The 16759-nt window shown below is 45.3% G+C and overlaps 1 protein-coding gene across 1 annotated transcript in view; it reads left to right on the top strand.

Moving 5' to 3' along the window:
* IGSF5 (immunoglobulin superfamily member 5) overlaps positions 1-13870 on the top strand; it is a 41128-nt gene extending 27258 nt beyond the window's left edge. Inside the window, exons 2-9 of the mRNA XM_069944916.1 lie at positions 447-522; positions 2344-2667; positions 2970-3278; positions 3847-3981; positions 6525-6549; positions 11264-11370; positions 13001-13074; positions 13826-13870. Coding sequence (XP_069801017.1) covers positions 468-522; positions 2344-2667; positions 2970-3278; positions 3847-3981; positions 6525-6549; positions 11264-11370; positions 13001-13074; positions 13826-13870 — 1074 coding nt within the window. The 5' untranslated portion in view covers positions 447-467. The remainder of the gene's footprint in view (positions 1-446; positions 523-2343; positions 2668-2969; positions 3279-3846; positions 3982-6524; positions 6550-11263; positions 11371-13000; positions 13075-13825) is intronic.
* Positions 13871-16759: the final 2889 nt, after the last annotated feature.

Genomic DNA, 16759 nt, shown 5'->3' with positions numbered 1-16759 from the left:
TTGATTGGATGGCCGTCATATAACAGTAAATAATGGCCATTATTTCAATATAACAGCCGTTGTTTTACAATAACAGCAAATATTTGCCATTAAATGGCGGCCATCCACTCAATTTCAACATTGTGTGAACAGATCCTTTTTGTGTTTTTAATCCACTCCTGGTTTTGGTTGCAATATGAGGACCACAATACTGACTGAAATATACGTAGTGTGAACCCAGCCATAGGGTGTAAATTACAGTATAATCATCTAATACATGACTAAATAATAAGTACATGACTGCCTTGGTCATGTCTCAGGTCATCTCCACACTGTTGCACATCTACTGTATGATATACAAATTAGTTTCTTTTAATGAACTTAGATTTTTAACAAATCTAAATTATAAGACATGAATTCCGACCATGTAATGTTATTTTTAATCACAAATCAATTCTTGTTCCCAGAAGTAAGAGACAGGAGAAGTGATGGAGGAATACAGGACACACTTTGTGTGGATCACCATTCTGTTGCTGATACAAAGTAAGATAATAAATATTGATTATGCCATAGACACAGTGTATTATAAGGGCTAAACTAAGACCCCCTCCACCCCATGTTTTCCTCCTTCAGTTGTGCTATACATTGATCAGGGATGGCTTACTTTCATCTGGTTTCCCATCATGCCTAGACCACTTTGGCTTTCCAGGCATGATGGGCATTGTGGTTTTGAAACAGCTGGAGGGCTGAAGGTTTCCCATCCCAGCTACAGATGTATTATTGGTTTGACTAGGGAATCGTGAGGACTAGCACATACTAAGGATGGTGGGTGGGCCTTATAAATAATAGAATGTTATTTGTTTATTTATTAATTTAGTTGTTAAAATGTGTCCAAATTCCAGAGAAGCTTACCCATTGCACTTAGTAACACGCCTCAGCAATACAATAACCATTGGGTTTCTTGTCATTATTTTCAGACTTTGATATATTAGGATCATTCTGAGCCTTAGCCTCCTGTCCCTCTAGGAAATAGAAATTTGACGGTGTGACATTGTGCTAAATGCTGAACCCCTGACAGTGAAAAATATAAAAAGGAAAACAGAAAAACAAGGAAAATGAGACTGGCAGGAAGCAATAGCAGAACAGTTAACTCTTGTCAATGCAGAAATAAATCAGCAAATGTAATAAAAACCATGAGAAAACTAATGCTGCAATTCCTGTTGCTGCCACTAGGGGAGCTCAATTTATACAAATTACAGTTCTTATTAAAGGGAATCTGTCAGCCCAGCACCCGGGGCAGAAACCACCCGACCCCCCCGATAGAGCCTCCAATACTTACCCCCTTCAGCCAGTCCCAATGCCTGACCCACTGTGGAGAAAGCGCCACCCGCTCGTCTGTATGCCCAATATGCAAATGAGAAGACATGAGTCCAATGTCCATAGGAAACAGTGATTTCCATTGGAATCATCGCTTCTCATTTTCATAATGAGTGCCCTTTAAAGTTCCCTTAAAATAATAGCTGCATATATGCAGAGTTCCCCTAGTGGTGACTGAATGCAGTTGGAATTACAGATGTGTCCTTCCTTACCTTTCCATTAGTTAAGTTCATACTACTCCTTTTATATCACTTATATGTCAACATCTGCTATCTAAGGCCAACTTAAATTAAATGTATCACCTAGATTAACTATTTTTCTAATCTGTTTCCATTTTTTAGTTGTAACTATTTTTAATTTTTTTTTTCTCTACATTACTATGGGGCTGCCTAAGTTGTTTTTAACAGCACTTAGTGCTGTGCTTTACAGTAAGCCTCATGGACATAGGCAACTATAGCAAGGATCGTCCTATTGACATAAATGGGAAAGTTCTCTGGGCGTGCTCTGTGACCTTTGCCATACCAGACCTGACCAATACCCCTATACTGTGACTGGATAACACCGCCATACTAGACCTTACCAATACCACCATACTGTGACTGCATAACACAGCCATACTAGACCTGACCAACACCGCCATACTGTGACTGTATAACATCGCCATACTAGACCTGGACAACACCCCCATACTGTGACTGGATAACACCTCCACAGCAGACCTGAAAAATTCTGCCATACTACGACTGCATAACATTGCCATACTGTGACTGGATAACAACGCCATACCAGACCTGACCAATACCACCAACACCCCACCCCCAGGAGGTGGGAGGCCAAAAAAAAAACTGTATCTTTCCCCCTGCAAGGTGCTGCCCTAGGCACTGGATCCGGGTGCCTAGTGGTAAATATGGCCCTGGGCGTTAGGTGTTACCATGTCAAAGTGTTTACAGAAAAACGTTAACTAAATGTCTTTCTCTGTCTTCTCAGGTTTTGCGTCTTGTACAAACATCATTGAAGGTCCGCAAAATGTCACCGTGCTCACTGGTTCTAACGCTAGCTTCCAGTGCACGGTGGCATCGGGGTGGACAATCATCACATGGTACTTACAGGACGTCCTCATCGTGGGTATAACCCCCAGTGACACCACAACCACCAAAGATCACACCATCATAGTACAGAACAGCACAAACTCCATCAACGGGGCCTTCACCTCAGAGATCACCATCATCAACGTCAACAAGAGCAACTCCGGAGTGGTCAGGTGCAGCAGCCTCTCATCATCATTTAAAGATGGCTACCTGTCTGTACAGGGTGTGTATAGTATATATTATTATAATACTAAGTAGTGCATATATACATATGACTACCCACATAGGTGGTATTGGTAAAAATCTGCTCTATCACAGCCAAAGGTCTGTCTATCCTTATCCATCTATATATGTATGTCATCTCTCTCTCTCACTCTTTCATTATCTATCTATCTATCTATCTATCTATCTATCTATCTATCTATCTATCTATCTATCTATCTATCCAATATCTATCTATCTATCTTAGATCTATCTATCCAAAACATATCCATCTATCTAAACTAAATCGTACTGTCTTCTCAGTGAGCGGTTCTCTTCGAATAACAACTGGAGGTGTCACTGTGACTCCAAACTCCACAGTCAGCATGATCTGCGAAGCGGCACAGTGGTATCCAGCGCCATCCATCACCTGGCAGATGAATAATACCGCTGCAGATACTTTATATTACTCCACTACATACTCCACAGACGCCAATAACTATGTGACGGCTCTGAGCACTTTCACAATTACTCCACAATTTGATGTCAGCCTCACCTGTTTGGCCTCACTACAGACTCTGACCCAACCACAGTCAGTGACAGTCAACATTACAGTCCAGGAACATATACCAGGTAAGTGTGGCCCTTATATTTATCATCCTCCAGGTGATGACTGAGACCTACTTACCAGGGTCACATCATCCTTAAGGCCCTATTACACAGAAGTATTATTGGCCATATTCAGCTGTGTAATAGAACACAACGCTCAGCCAACATGAACAATGACAGCTAATCGTTGTAGTCGTTTGTCTTTCAACATGTTGAAAGACAAACAACTCATATAGCAGCGATCTGCTGCCGTCGCTCTGTGGAATATGAGACCGCTGCTACATGCTATGGGCAGTCCGGACGATCTACCCGGGCAGCTCCCCCAATCCCCCCCGCACCTCTCCGCGGCCCCCCGGCTCTCACCCGCCACTCCTTACAGTCGCCCGGTGTAATAGGGGCTTTAGGCTGGTCCCCCATTCTTATTTGCTCTGCATGATGGGCCCAACCATAAAAGTCGTAGTTAAATTAATAAAAGTTTGGCTGCAAACTGCCACCATTAGGGGGAGCTCTCTGCATATGGATTTATACAGATCATCAGAATTTATATGTTATCCAGAACATGAAAATAATGTGGTATTTATGTCCCAATTAGGTAGCAGCTCTTCACTTAGTCAGACAGACATCATCCTCATCGCTGTCTTCGCGTCTCTTGGAGGGTTACTGCTCCTCATCGCCATCATCATACTCATCTTATATTGTTGTAAAAAAAGGAAAAAGAAGAAAGCAGGTAAATAAAGAATCCACAGTGAAGCGTAATGGCACAAAATAAGATGTTTGACTCCAGGCAGGGGATTATTTTAGGAAACCATTATGGGATGGAACTGTGATCTTGCGTCTGTATTTGTTTAAAGAGACTCTGTCACCTCTAACCTCCTTCACCCCTAAGGGTCCTTTTACATGTCACAATGTCTCGGCTGCAGGGGGACTGCAGAACTTTCTCACGCCATGAGAAATCGAGTGCCTAGGCTCAGGAATGGTCACTGTATTATTTGTGCAGCCCTGTATATATCTGTTCTGTCAGTTATCATATCACAAGCAGTTTATACTTACCACGCTGCTTGTGATCTGGCATGTGGCCTCTCCAGCCCTCTGGCTGCCAGCTAAATCTTCAGGCCCCGCCTCCTCTGACTGTCAATCATTCCAAAGGAGGCGGGGCCTTAAAACACAATCGGATACAGCCAATACAGCCAGCTTGCTCAAAAGACACATTCAGCCAATTATCGGCTGCAGGAGGGTTTCTTGCAAATCTCCTGCCCAATAATCTGCCTGTGTAAAATGCCTTTAAAGTTATCAATATATAAGATACCAATCTGTAATTTTTATTAGCATACCCCAGCTGTCAGTCTGTAAACTGGGCATGCTGGTGCACAGAGACGACTTAAAGGGAACCTTTCACTCCCTGTGACGGGGCAGAGCCCAGCTGACCCCCCGGTGGAGACTTACCCCGTGCATGAAGTTCCGCTCATGGACCCGCTCCCGTTGCCGAGATATCGCCGTCAGAATCCCGCCGTCGTTTGTTGAAAGACAAACGACTAATATAGCAGTGCTCCGTGGAATTGGAGTGGCGGCAGCAGACCACTGCTATCTGCAATGGGCTGCCCGGACAATCTAGCAATCACCCGGGAAGCCCCCCCCCCCCCCCCGCAGCTCTCCGTGGCCCACACTCTACTCACCCGCTCGCTGCTGACACATCTAATAGCTGATAGCGCTCATTTGCTCCTCTCCGTCGCCCGGTGTAATAGGGGCTTTAGTTGTCTGTTCTGGGGTCTATATTTGGTCTTGTCTAGTGTCTCCGCATTTATCTAGAGGTGGAACAGCCTGAGGTCTGTATTTGTTTAGATGGTTTGGTCAGGGTTTTTAATTTTTTAGAGGGTCTGATTTGGGTTTTGGAGTCTGGGGGTTAATATTTATTTAGAGGGTCTGAACTGGGGGTCTGTATTTGTTTAGAGGGGTCTGGTCTAAGTTTTTACATTTTTAAAGGGTCTAATCTGTCTAGTCTAATCTGGGTTCTATATTTGTTTAGGGGGTCTGGACTTGGATTTCTATTTAGGGAATTTAGTCTGGGGTCTATATTTATTTAGTGGGTCAGATCTGGGGGTTTTCATTTTTTTAGAGGGTCTGATCAGGGGTCTGTATTTATTTAGCAGGTCTGATCTGGGGTCTGTATTTATTTAGCAGGTCTGATCTGGGGTCTGTATTTATTTAGCAGGTCTGATCTGGGGTCTGTATCTATTTAGCAGGTCTGATCTGGGGTCTGTATTTATTTAGCAGGTCTGATCTGGGGTCTGTATCTATTTAGCGGGTCTGATCTGGGTTCTGTATTTATTTAGCAGGTCTGATCAAGGGTCTGTATTTATTTAGCAGGTCTGATCTGGGGTCTGTATCTATTTAGCGGGTCTGATCTGGGTTCTGTATTTATTTAGCAGGTCTGATCAAGGGTCTGTATTTATTTAGCAGGTCTGATCTGGGGTCTGTATTTATTTAGCAGGTCTGATCTGGTGTCTGCATTTATTTAGGTAGTCTGGTTTGGCATTAGTATTCTAGTGGTCTGCATTTATTCAAGGAATCTAGTCTGGTTGCTGTATTTGTTTTGGGTGTCTGGTGTGTCATTTATATTAGTTTAGGGGTATGATCTGATTTTGCATTTGTTTAGGAGGGTCTGATCTGGGGTCCGTATTTACTTATCTGGTCTGATCTGGTTTTGTTAGGGGGCTGTCTGATCTAGACTATACACCACTTGCGATGCAGATACTTCAGGAGATGTGTTCTACACTAATCTGTGCCCATATCTTATATCACTATAGAACACCAATCAGTGCATTGCTTCTATATAGAATATATAATCCCCAAATTATTCAGCTTTTTTAAGTTGTGCTTTAATGTCCCACAGGAGTCCAGGATGCTGAGATATAAGGGGCTGTTTGATTGGGTTTTAGCACTGCAGAGCTGCCAGTGATTTTCTTTTCCAGAATAACAAAATAGCAACCGTGCCGGATCAAAGAGTCAAAAATAGATTTTTATAGATCCCGCAGAGCTGCCGCTTTATTACTGAACATCTAACAAAGAAGGAAATGCGTTGTGTAAATATTTAGTTGCACCTAATTTATGCCTCTTTCAGCTTCATGGAGACTAATTCTCTTCAGGCTGTATGTGCGGCGTCGCCCATCGCCCTGTGATCTTTGTCTTTTATCCATCGTATCTATCTAGCATAAATTATTATTTCCATACATTTTACTGCTCTCCTGACATTTTCTTTCCTCCTCTTCACAGAGAGCGGCTACCGGAGCGATGCGTGGTAAGTCATCTATCACCATCCGGCAGAGAGCGGTAGATCACACTGCCGTAATTTACTGTGAGATATATGTCCTCAATATAAAATATTAGCTGATGTTATTCATGATGCATGGGGTAATCCGGGGTTCACTTTTATTGTGGTCTAGAGATTTCCAATCCATGTGAAAAGCTGCAGGGGTGTAGATGTGTTATGTGGGATATACTAAAGACTATGGGGGACATTTATCAAAATAAGTCTAATATGAATTTATGAAGCTTTTTTAGACAAGACTATCCAAATTAGATGCGACTTTTTGAATGAGATTTTTTGTTGTTAATTAGATCGAAAGTGCGCCAGAATTCTTTTTTAGCTAAATTTATTAACTGCGCAATTTTTTTAAAAAAGTCGCATATATTGGCGCATCGCTACGTCTGCTCCGAACCAGGTGAATTTATTAGATTAATTAAAAGACCATTATTTTTAAGACACATTTACTATGCTATTAGACAATTTACATAAATTTGAATAAACACATTAGATTGGAAATTATTATTATTGGAAATTATTGGAAAAGTCGCAAATGATAAATTGGGCGCTAATCCCCGGATTATGCAAACTTTTGGGTGAATACTTAAAACAGGCAGTTTACAAAAAAGTTGCAGCTAAAAATATTTACCTGTCAAATACTGGTTCATAAATAGAACTTAGACCAAAAATGGGTGAAAAATGCAATTATTCACCAAAAATTAGGCGCAAACCCCTTGATAAATGTCCCCCGATGTGTTATATGAGATATACTAGTGATTATGTGTTATATGGAATATTGTAGTGACTGTGTTATATGGAATATCGTAGTCACTATGGGGGAGATTTATGAAAGGGTGTAAATATACACCTGGTGTAAACTGTCCACAGCAACCAATCACAGCTCCTCTTTTTTTCTACCAGAGCTAAAAGCTGAGCTGTGATTGGTTGCTGTGGGCAGTTTACACCCGGTATATATTTGCACCCTTTCATAAATCTCCCCCTATGTGTTATAAGGAATATACTAATGACTATATGTTATATGGGATACACTAGTGACTAGGGGGGACATTTATCAAGGGGTTTGCGCCAAATTTTTGGTGAATAATTGCATTTTTCACCCATTTTTGGTCTAAGTTCTATTTATGAACCAGTATTCGACAGGTAAATATTTTTAGATGCAACTTTTTTTTAATCTGCCTGTTTTAAGTATTCACCTAAAAGTTCACATAATCCAGGATTAGCGCCCAATTTATCATTTGCGACTTTTTAAAAAGTCGCATAAACAGGCGCAAGCTTACGTCTGGTCAGAACCAGGTGAATAAAACTGCACAATTTTCTCATGGTTGCACCTTTTTTGCGCCTTTTTATTTAGATGCATTTACTATGGCAGTGCTACATGTTAATGAATCAGTCACAAGATATTAGAACAAAATACACACCAATCCCCATTAGAATAGTTGCACTTATTAGACTCCTTAATAAATGTCCCTCTATGTGTTAAATAGAATATACTAGTGATTTTGTTTTATATGGGATATACTAGTGACTACAGTATGTGTTCTTTGGGATATACTAGTGATCATGTGTTATACGGAATATCGAAGTGACTATGTTATATGGAATATAATAGTGACCTTGTGCTACATGGAATATACTAGTGATTATGTGTTATATATATGGCCTACACTATTGACTATGTGTTATATGGGATATACTAGTGAGGATGTGTTACCGTGTTTCCCTGAAAATAAAACACTCTCCTAAAATAAGACACCCCACCTACTTTACCCTCTAAACTAAAGTAAGGCATCCCCCTTAAAGTAAGGCACCCCCTACTCTAAACTAGGGCACCCCCAAAAGTAAGGGGCCCTTTAAAAGTATTACCAACCCCGCCGCCACCCAGGACTCATCTAATCCCCTGGTGGACCTCCGAAACTGGCACTACAGACAGCCTGGTCCATGGCCCCCACGTCCTTCACGTGTTCCGCCGCACACCTGACCTGCTACCTCCATGGTACGCCTGACCCGCTGCACACCTGATCCCATGCTGACCCGCCGATGCCACTGCACGCCTGACCTGCCGCACACCTGAACCACGGCTGGTGGTGAGTATTCCAGGGAGGTTGTCCTCCCACTGGGAGGGAGCCGGTCAGCCTCTAGTGCAGGGGTCCTCAACTGGCGGAGGCCAGCTGTCCGGACCCCTGGTCAGACCTCCTAACCGCCCGGGACGGACCGGATCCAGGCCAGTTAGGAGGTCCCGCTCCCCACCGCAATGCCTCCCGCCACATCAGTAGTGGATTATAATAGGGGCATTCCGGGCGGCAGCCCGGGGCCCTGAGCTTCTGGGGGGCCCATGACCACCCAAAAAGACTTATACTTTCAGTGGTGTACTGTCTCCTGGCTACACTTCCGCCATGATTTGCAAAAAATCACAGTTTTTTTATGGCAATTTTGCACTAATCAGGACATCATGACATTATCTATACTGTACTATGGCTAGTGCCGCCATAGTTACAGTGGGTTAGGGGGGCCCAGCGCCCCTGCGCCCCATAGGCGTACTGTCCTTAGATGTCAGTACGCCTGTGGGGCTGGGGGTAGTGTCGGTCCGGCCCCCGGCTGATACGCGCTCTGTAGGGATGTCCCGGGGATTCCCCAGCAGAGCGCGCATCAGTGACCTCAGTGTACGTCATCTGCCTGCTCTACCGGAAGTTCAGGCCAGCGGCGTATACTGAGGTCACTGGTGCGCGCTCTGCTGGGGAATCCCCGGGACATCTCTACAGAGCGCGTATCAGCCGGGGGATGGACGACAGGAGAAAAGAAGACAGGCGCGGCAGGGGAGCGAGGTGCTAGGTGAGTTGTGGGTTGTTTGTTTTTTTGTCTGGGGGCTATCTATAAGGGTAGAGCGCACTGGGGGGCTATATACTCATGGGGGAAGCTCACAGGGAGCTATATACTACAGGGGGAGAGCACAGGGGGCTATATACTACTGGGGGGAGCTCACAGGGGGCTATATACTACAGGGGGACAGTGCACAGGGGGGCTATATACTACTGGGGGGCTATATACTACTGTGGGAAGCGCACAGGGGGGCTATATACTACTGGGGGGAGCTCACAGGGGGGCTATATACTACTGGAGGGACCTCACAGGGGGGGCTATATACTACTTGGGGAGAGCATGGGGGGGCTATATACTACTGGGGGAAGCTCACAGGGGGCTATATACTACAGGGGGCTATATACTACTGGGGGCAGCTCACAGGGGGCTATATACTACTGGGGGGAGCTCACAGGGGGCTATATACTACAGGGGGAGAGCACAGGGGGACTATATACTGGGGGGACCTCACAGGGGGGGCTATATACTACTGGGGGAAGCTCACAGGGTGGCTATATACTACTGGGGGAAGCTCACAGGGTGGCTATATACTACTGGGGGTAGCTCACAGGGGGCTATATACTACTGGGGTAGCTCACAGGGGGCTATATACTACTGGGGGGAGCTCACAGGGGGCTATATACTACAGAGGAAGAGCGCACAGGGGGGCTATATACTACTGGGGGAGAGCGCACAGGGGGCTATATACTACTGGGGGAGAGCGCACAGGGGGGCTATATACTACTGGGGGAGAGCGCACAGGGGGGCTATATACCACTGGGGGAGCAACAGGGGGCTATATACTGCTGGGGGAGAGCTTACAGGGGGGCTATATACTACTGGGGGAGCAACGGGGGGGTTATATATTACCAGGGCAGTCACCCCCTTTGTACCTAATATCAAAGTGCTGGTGAGAGAGAAAAAATGACAGTTTTCCCGCTAATAAGCAGCAATTCTGTATGTAAATAGTTGAACGTTTGTGAAAATTAACAAAACACGTTTCCTACTGATGTTCAGCTCGTACTTTCACCTGACAATAGACCCCGGTAAGTGGACCTTGACTAAAAGTTGTTGAGTACCCCTGCTCTAGTGCTTCACCCCGGGAATAGAATGAGGCTGTATGCAGGAACCAGGCCGATATCTGTGTGTGTAATAGGGCCCTAAGAGTTCCTTTACACAAAAGATTTATCTGACAGATTTTTGAAGCCAAAGCCAGGAACAGACTATAAACAGTGAACAGGTCATATTGAAAGATTTTGCCTCTTTTCAAATCCATTCCTGGCTTTGGCTTCAAAAATCTCCCAAATAAATCTCTCAGTGCAAAGGCAGCCTTAGGGCCCTATTACACCAACAGATTATCTGACAGATTTTTTTGAGCCAAAGCCAGGAATGGACTATAAACAGAGAACAGGTAAAAAAGGAAAGACTGAGATTTCTCCTCTTTTCAAATCAATTCCTGATTTTGTCTTAAAAAAATCTGTCAGATAATCTGTTGGTGTAATAGGGCCCTAACTCAGTGTGCTCAATAAAAAAACAAGAACAGTACAACTATCTGTGGGTTATCTGTTCAGTGATATTATCTGTTATCTGCTGTAGATAACTGTCAGGGTAATTAGGGTTAAGAAGGTAATTTTAGAGGGTTCACACACTTTTTCTTGAGTTTTTATATGGAATATTTTTGTGAGTTTGTATACAGGAGATGTTTCTGCACTTGTTGAGTACTACAGTGGTGGAGAATCACCGGGTGACACATTTTGACAAAATCATATTGTATCTATAAAATTAAAAGGGGCATCATTACTACCATTTTTTTTTTTTTTTTTTTAACTAGGAAGGCCCCAGATATGAAGGACAACAATAATCTCAGCACTGTTAACAAAACCAGCCTTGGAGAAAAAAACTATGCATATACACCCGAGCCTGTGTCACTACAGCAAAGTAAGTTGAGCTGATTGTGGTGACCTCCAGAGGTGTTATGGCGGAGGAACAGCCGATTACTTGCTAGATTTTGAGGTGTGACACCACTTCGGTCGTGGTTTGCCGAGATGTAGCCAGACCCTGAGATGTGTCGTGATGCCAGTGCCGGTTGGGCACACAGGTATGGTGGCCCACCTGCTTTTAATTTAAAGGGTCGGTTACACCTTGTTCCCCTGTGGTCAGTGACCTGCCGGGTTGCTACAGGGTCCCATGGGTTGTTATCATGGTGGGCCGGAGTGGTGTAGTGACCCTCCTGGACTATCGGTACTGCCACCCACAGAAAGGGGAAATGTCTCAAGGATGTAGTGTACACAGTTTTGGTGTGGGGCAAAGAATCACAGAGTCTTGTTTACTTTGAAACTTCTGGTGTACAGCAGAGTATGCAGCTGTGTATTGACAGGCTAGGTTTTTCTTGATAAAACACTTGCTAATACACTTGATAATACACTCGGTAGCACCCTTGGTAAAACAGGATGCAGTTCTGTGATAGGAGTATAGTGGAGAGTATAGTCGTGCTGACTGAGTAGCATGCTGAGAGATACAAAGAATCAGAGGAGCAGAGAGGAGGATGTCATGAGAGTCCCGACCCAAGTAGTACTGTGCTCTTCCGAGATGTTGGAGGATGAGATAAAAGAATACTTTAGAAGAAGAAGAGAATACTTGTGCCTGTGTTTTGACCTTTGGGTCTTTGCACCACCTTTTGCCCACCAGTGTCAGGTAACCCGTCCTATGAGGTTGACACAAGCCCCAGACCCTGTTATCTGGTATGAGCAAAATGCTGAAGGTTCCCTGCTGATAACCACGCTGCAAGATAGAGTTCCTAGGCTCTTAGCAACTTTGCTCTATCTGGATCAGTTCCTAGCTTTTTGCTGTCTGTGGATACTTTCCTGCTGTGATTCTCCTAGTCCACGGCGTGGGCCGAGACGATCTCTGACTTGTCCTCTCCTGTAGGAGTTTTACACTGCACAGTGTTGTGTAGAGTAAACTTAGGAGAAACTGTTAGCTGTGTCTTGTCTTGCTTCCTACCCATACGGGGACCTGACTAAGACTGACCCTTTAGCGTGAGGGGACCTGGTTGAGGGCCAGGGCCCAAAGGGACCACTGTAGGGAGCATTTTAGCTTGTGTTCTTCCCCTACAACGTAAAACACGAAAGACCTACACTTCCTGTCACCCATGTGACTTCCTATCTCCAGCGTATTTAAGAGGCGCTGTGAGTGGGTGAAGAGTGCGTAAGAAGATGTAAAGTGAGAGATGATAGGACAGAAGAAGAAGAGACTCCTATAGGTTCACAGATCCATGTGACACACAAACAATAACCCTTTCCATACTTCAGCCGTGCAGCATCTGTGTACAAACATCTGTGATAGCAACATCTAGTGGCGAAACTCTATCACTACTTCATCACCACTTTACTTTACTCGCTCACTGATCGCAGTCTTTTAACATGTAAAAAAATTCAAGAGCAAGGGCTGCTCGATGATGTAGCTGTGTAGAGCCATGTATCCAGCAGACCAGCGATTACTAACCCTTTTGTAATAAATGTGAATATTTCTGATTTAATGAAATATGTGTCCTTTGTATCTTCCCTAGGTTATGGCTCCTATAGTGGTAGCAACTCGGTTAACTATGATGATTTATCTACCTCAACCAATTTTAGCATCAAGGTAAGACTAGGTTTACCAATATGATATGCTACCCCCCAGTCAAATGGATATAGATAGATGGATATAAGTAGATAGAGAGAAGATAGATAAATAGATAGACAGACAGGTGGTGTTAGCCTGGGCAGAAGTTAGTGTACCACTTAGGCACTTGTCAAGGTGGGCAAACTATTTGATCAAACAGAGTGTACCATGTCGCCACGTTAAGACGTCCTTAAGACATGGTCCCTACTCTAGCATTTTCACACTAGCAATGGCCTCTCCTGGGCTGAATAAGCCTACAATTGGGCAGATAGGAGCCAATGATCTCTTTTAAAGCACCCTTGGGACATGGGTGGAGTGCAGGCCAACAGGAGGTAGCCACCCCCCCCACATTCAACAGAGCACACACCCCACATATCTACAGAGCAGGTGTTTACCGTGTGTACGCTGGGAGGAGTATATACGGTAGGCCCTTGCACCTGCAATGTGAATAGAGTCATAGATGTGCGGCCAATTTTTCCTTTTTTTTATGTTGAATGTGGGGGGTGTGGCTGCCTCCTGTTGGCCTGCACTCCACCCATGTCCCAACGGTGCTATAAAAGAGATCATTTGGCTCCTATCTGCCCAGTTGTAGGCTTATTCAGCCCAGGAGAGGCCATTGCTAGTGTGAAAATGCTAGAGTAGGGACCATGTCTCGAGGACGCCTTAACGACATGGTACACTCTGTTTGATCAAATAGTTTGCTAAGATCCTCATTTTTCAATATCTACAGAGCAGGTGTTTACCGCGTGTACGATGGGAGGAGTATATACGGTAAGCCCTTGCACCTGTGGGTTGTTGCTGCACCTTCTGTTTTTTTTGTCTGTACTTAAGCCACGAGCAGCGTGCAACCTGCAGTGTGAATAGTCATAGATGTGCGGCCAATTTTTCCTTTTTTTCTGTTCCAAGGGCACCAAGTGACACAGATCCAGGAACACAGGCCCCACCTAGTGGGTTAAGCTAGATATCAGGAAAGACCCTCTAAGACAGGGGTCTCAAACTCAATTTAACCGGGGGCCGCTGGAGGTAGAGTCTGGGTGAGGCTGGGCCGCATTAGGTTTTCCACAAGAAAAGCTCTTACAAAAACATTCCAATGTCATCAAATGTTTTTATTTTTTCATCTGTTAAAACCCCTAGCCCTTCCCCATACTCAGAACTATCACTCCCAGCCCTCCCCCACACAGAACTATCACTCCCAGCCCTCCCCCCCCAGAACTATCACTCCCAGCCCTCCCCCTACCACAGAACTATCACTCCCAGCCCTCCCCTCCCACAGAACTATCACTCCCAGCCCTCCCCCTACCACAGAACTATCACTCCCAGCCCCCCCACAGAACTATCACTCCCAGCCCTCCTCCACACACAGAACTATCACTCCCAGCCCTCCTCCACACAGAAGTATCACTCCCAGCCCTCCCCCCACAGAACTATCACTCCCAGCCCTCCCCACACACAGAACTATCACTCCCAGCCCCCCCAACAGAACTATCACTCCCAGCCCTCCACACACACAGAACTATCACTCCCAGCCCTCCCCCTCCCACAGAACTATCACTCCCAGCCCTCCCCCTCCCACAGAACTATCACTCCCAGCCCCCCCACAAAACTATTACTCCCAGTCCTCCTCCACACACAGAACTATAACTCCCAGCTCTCCTCCACACACAGAATTATCACTCCAAGCCCTCCCACCCCACAGAACTCCCCCCCCCCCCCCCACAGAACTATCAGTCCCAGCCCTCCCCACACACAGAACTATCACTCCCAGCCCTCCCCCACACACTCCGGCGCTGGAGCTGAGCACTGCGGGAGGAGGGCGGGGGAGGGGGCGCTCTGGCAATAACACGGCACATCTATCTTCTATTTGTAATTACATGTGCAGTGCACCTCTCTGCCGGAGCGCCCCCGGGCCGCACTTACAGTAAACTTACCGTTGAGGTGGGGGCCGCAAACTAGTGTCCCGAGGGCCGCAGTTGGCTCGCCGTCCGCGAGTTCGAGACCCATGCTCTAAGAAAACCTAGCACGCTGCAGCAGTCATCTTGGCTTTAATTTCTGTTACCTAACTGCTGGCTCTTGTAGTACTTTTTGCAGACTTTTGCACACTTTCAGAAGACAAGACAATAGCCCCCCAGCGTGGTTAGGATTCCTGTTTTCCCGGCCTATTGCAGCCTCATTGTAGAAGCCACTAGCCTGAAATGGCTAGGATTGAGGTGCTGAAGAAATAGGAATAGTCTTTCATATAATGTCTATACAAGTGGGTCCTGGTCTCCAGGCCAGGCCCTGGAAAGCGCTACTCATTAGGAACTCTCTTCTGTACACTCTCTTGACTAAGCACTTCGATTAATCTCCCTCAAACTAGTTCTAACACAGAATAAATACCCCTAAAGGAGCTGTATGATTGGACAGTAACACATTAGGAGATATATGCATGTATTGATAACCAGTAGGCAATGCGCAGGACACTGATCTATTGCTGATGTGTAAAGAGGAAGGACTATGTAGCAGCAGCCCGATCACAGCATATGAAGGTGGGACAACAACAAGAGAATGCATAGGATGTAATCCTTGCTGTGGTGGATGTTGTGTAATTGACACATTGCATATACCAGACAGGGGAAACCATAGCAAGTCATAGCTTAATCAAAATGGTCAAGGGAAATCTGAGGTATTAAAGGGGTTGTCCGGCGCTAAAAAATTATTCACAGAATAACACACATTACAAAGTTATACAACTTTGTAATGTATGTTATGTCTGTGAATGGCCCCCTTCCCGTGTCCCACCACCCCCACCCGTGTACCCGGAAGTGTGGTGCGATATACATACCTGACATGTGCCGACCACGGTCTCCGATCCTCAGCAGTGACGTCTTCTTCGGGCAGCCAGCGGATCTTCCCGAGTGCTGGCCGCCCTCTGCAGCGTCATCCGAAGCTCAGGCCACGTCATCAGCTGCTCAGCTGCGATTGGCTGAGCACAGTTATGCTCAGCCAATCGCGTCTGAGCTTCGGATGACGCTGCAGAGGGCGGCCAGCACTCGGGAAGATCCGCTGGCCGCCTGAAGAAGACGTCACTGCTGAGGATCGGAGACCGTGGTCGGCACGTGACAGGTATGTATAGCGCACCACACTTCCGGGTACACGGGTGGGGGTGGTGGGACACGGGGAAGGGGGCCATTCACAGACATAACATACATTACAAAGTTGTATAACTTTGTAATGTGTGTTATTCTGTGAATAATTTTTTAGCGCCGGACAACCCCTTTAAGCATTCATATTACAATTGTACTGGCCTACATATCAGCACACAGGCACCTGAAGTGAGTCCGTGTATAGGCTCCTCCTCAAGGCCCAATAGGCTAAGTCCATATCTAACCTCACTGCCTAGCAAGGACTGGAACAGATCTTAAATCTGTGGTGGTTGGGTGTAGCAACAAGCCTAATGTAACACTCCTCCGGACCATGTGCACCAACTATGGCAAGTAAAACAAAAAAATATAACAATGTGTAAACCTAATAAAATTATTTTTGATAACTGTAAATAAATAAAATGGACATACCACACGTCAGCAACATCGGTCTGAATATAGTCCTGGTCTTTACAACAAACAGAGGTTGACTCTTCAAAGAGATCATTTCCAATCTTTTGCCTCCACCAGTAGCTTGAATACTT

This window comes from Dendropsophus ebraccatus, chromosome 11 (assembly GCF_027789765.1).
Source record: "Dendropsophus ebraccatus isolate aDenEbr1 chromosome 11, aDenEbr1.pat, whole genome shotgun sequence".
Classification (NCBI taxonomy): domain Eukaryota; kingdom Metazoa; phylum Chordata; class Amphibia; order Anura; family Hylidae; genus Dendropsophus; species Dendropsophus ebraccatus.
This window is presented reverse-complemented; position numbering and strand designations above follow the sequence as displayed.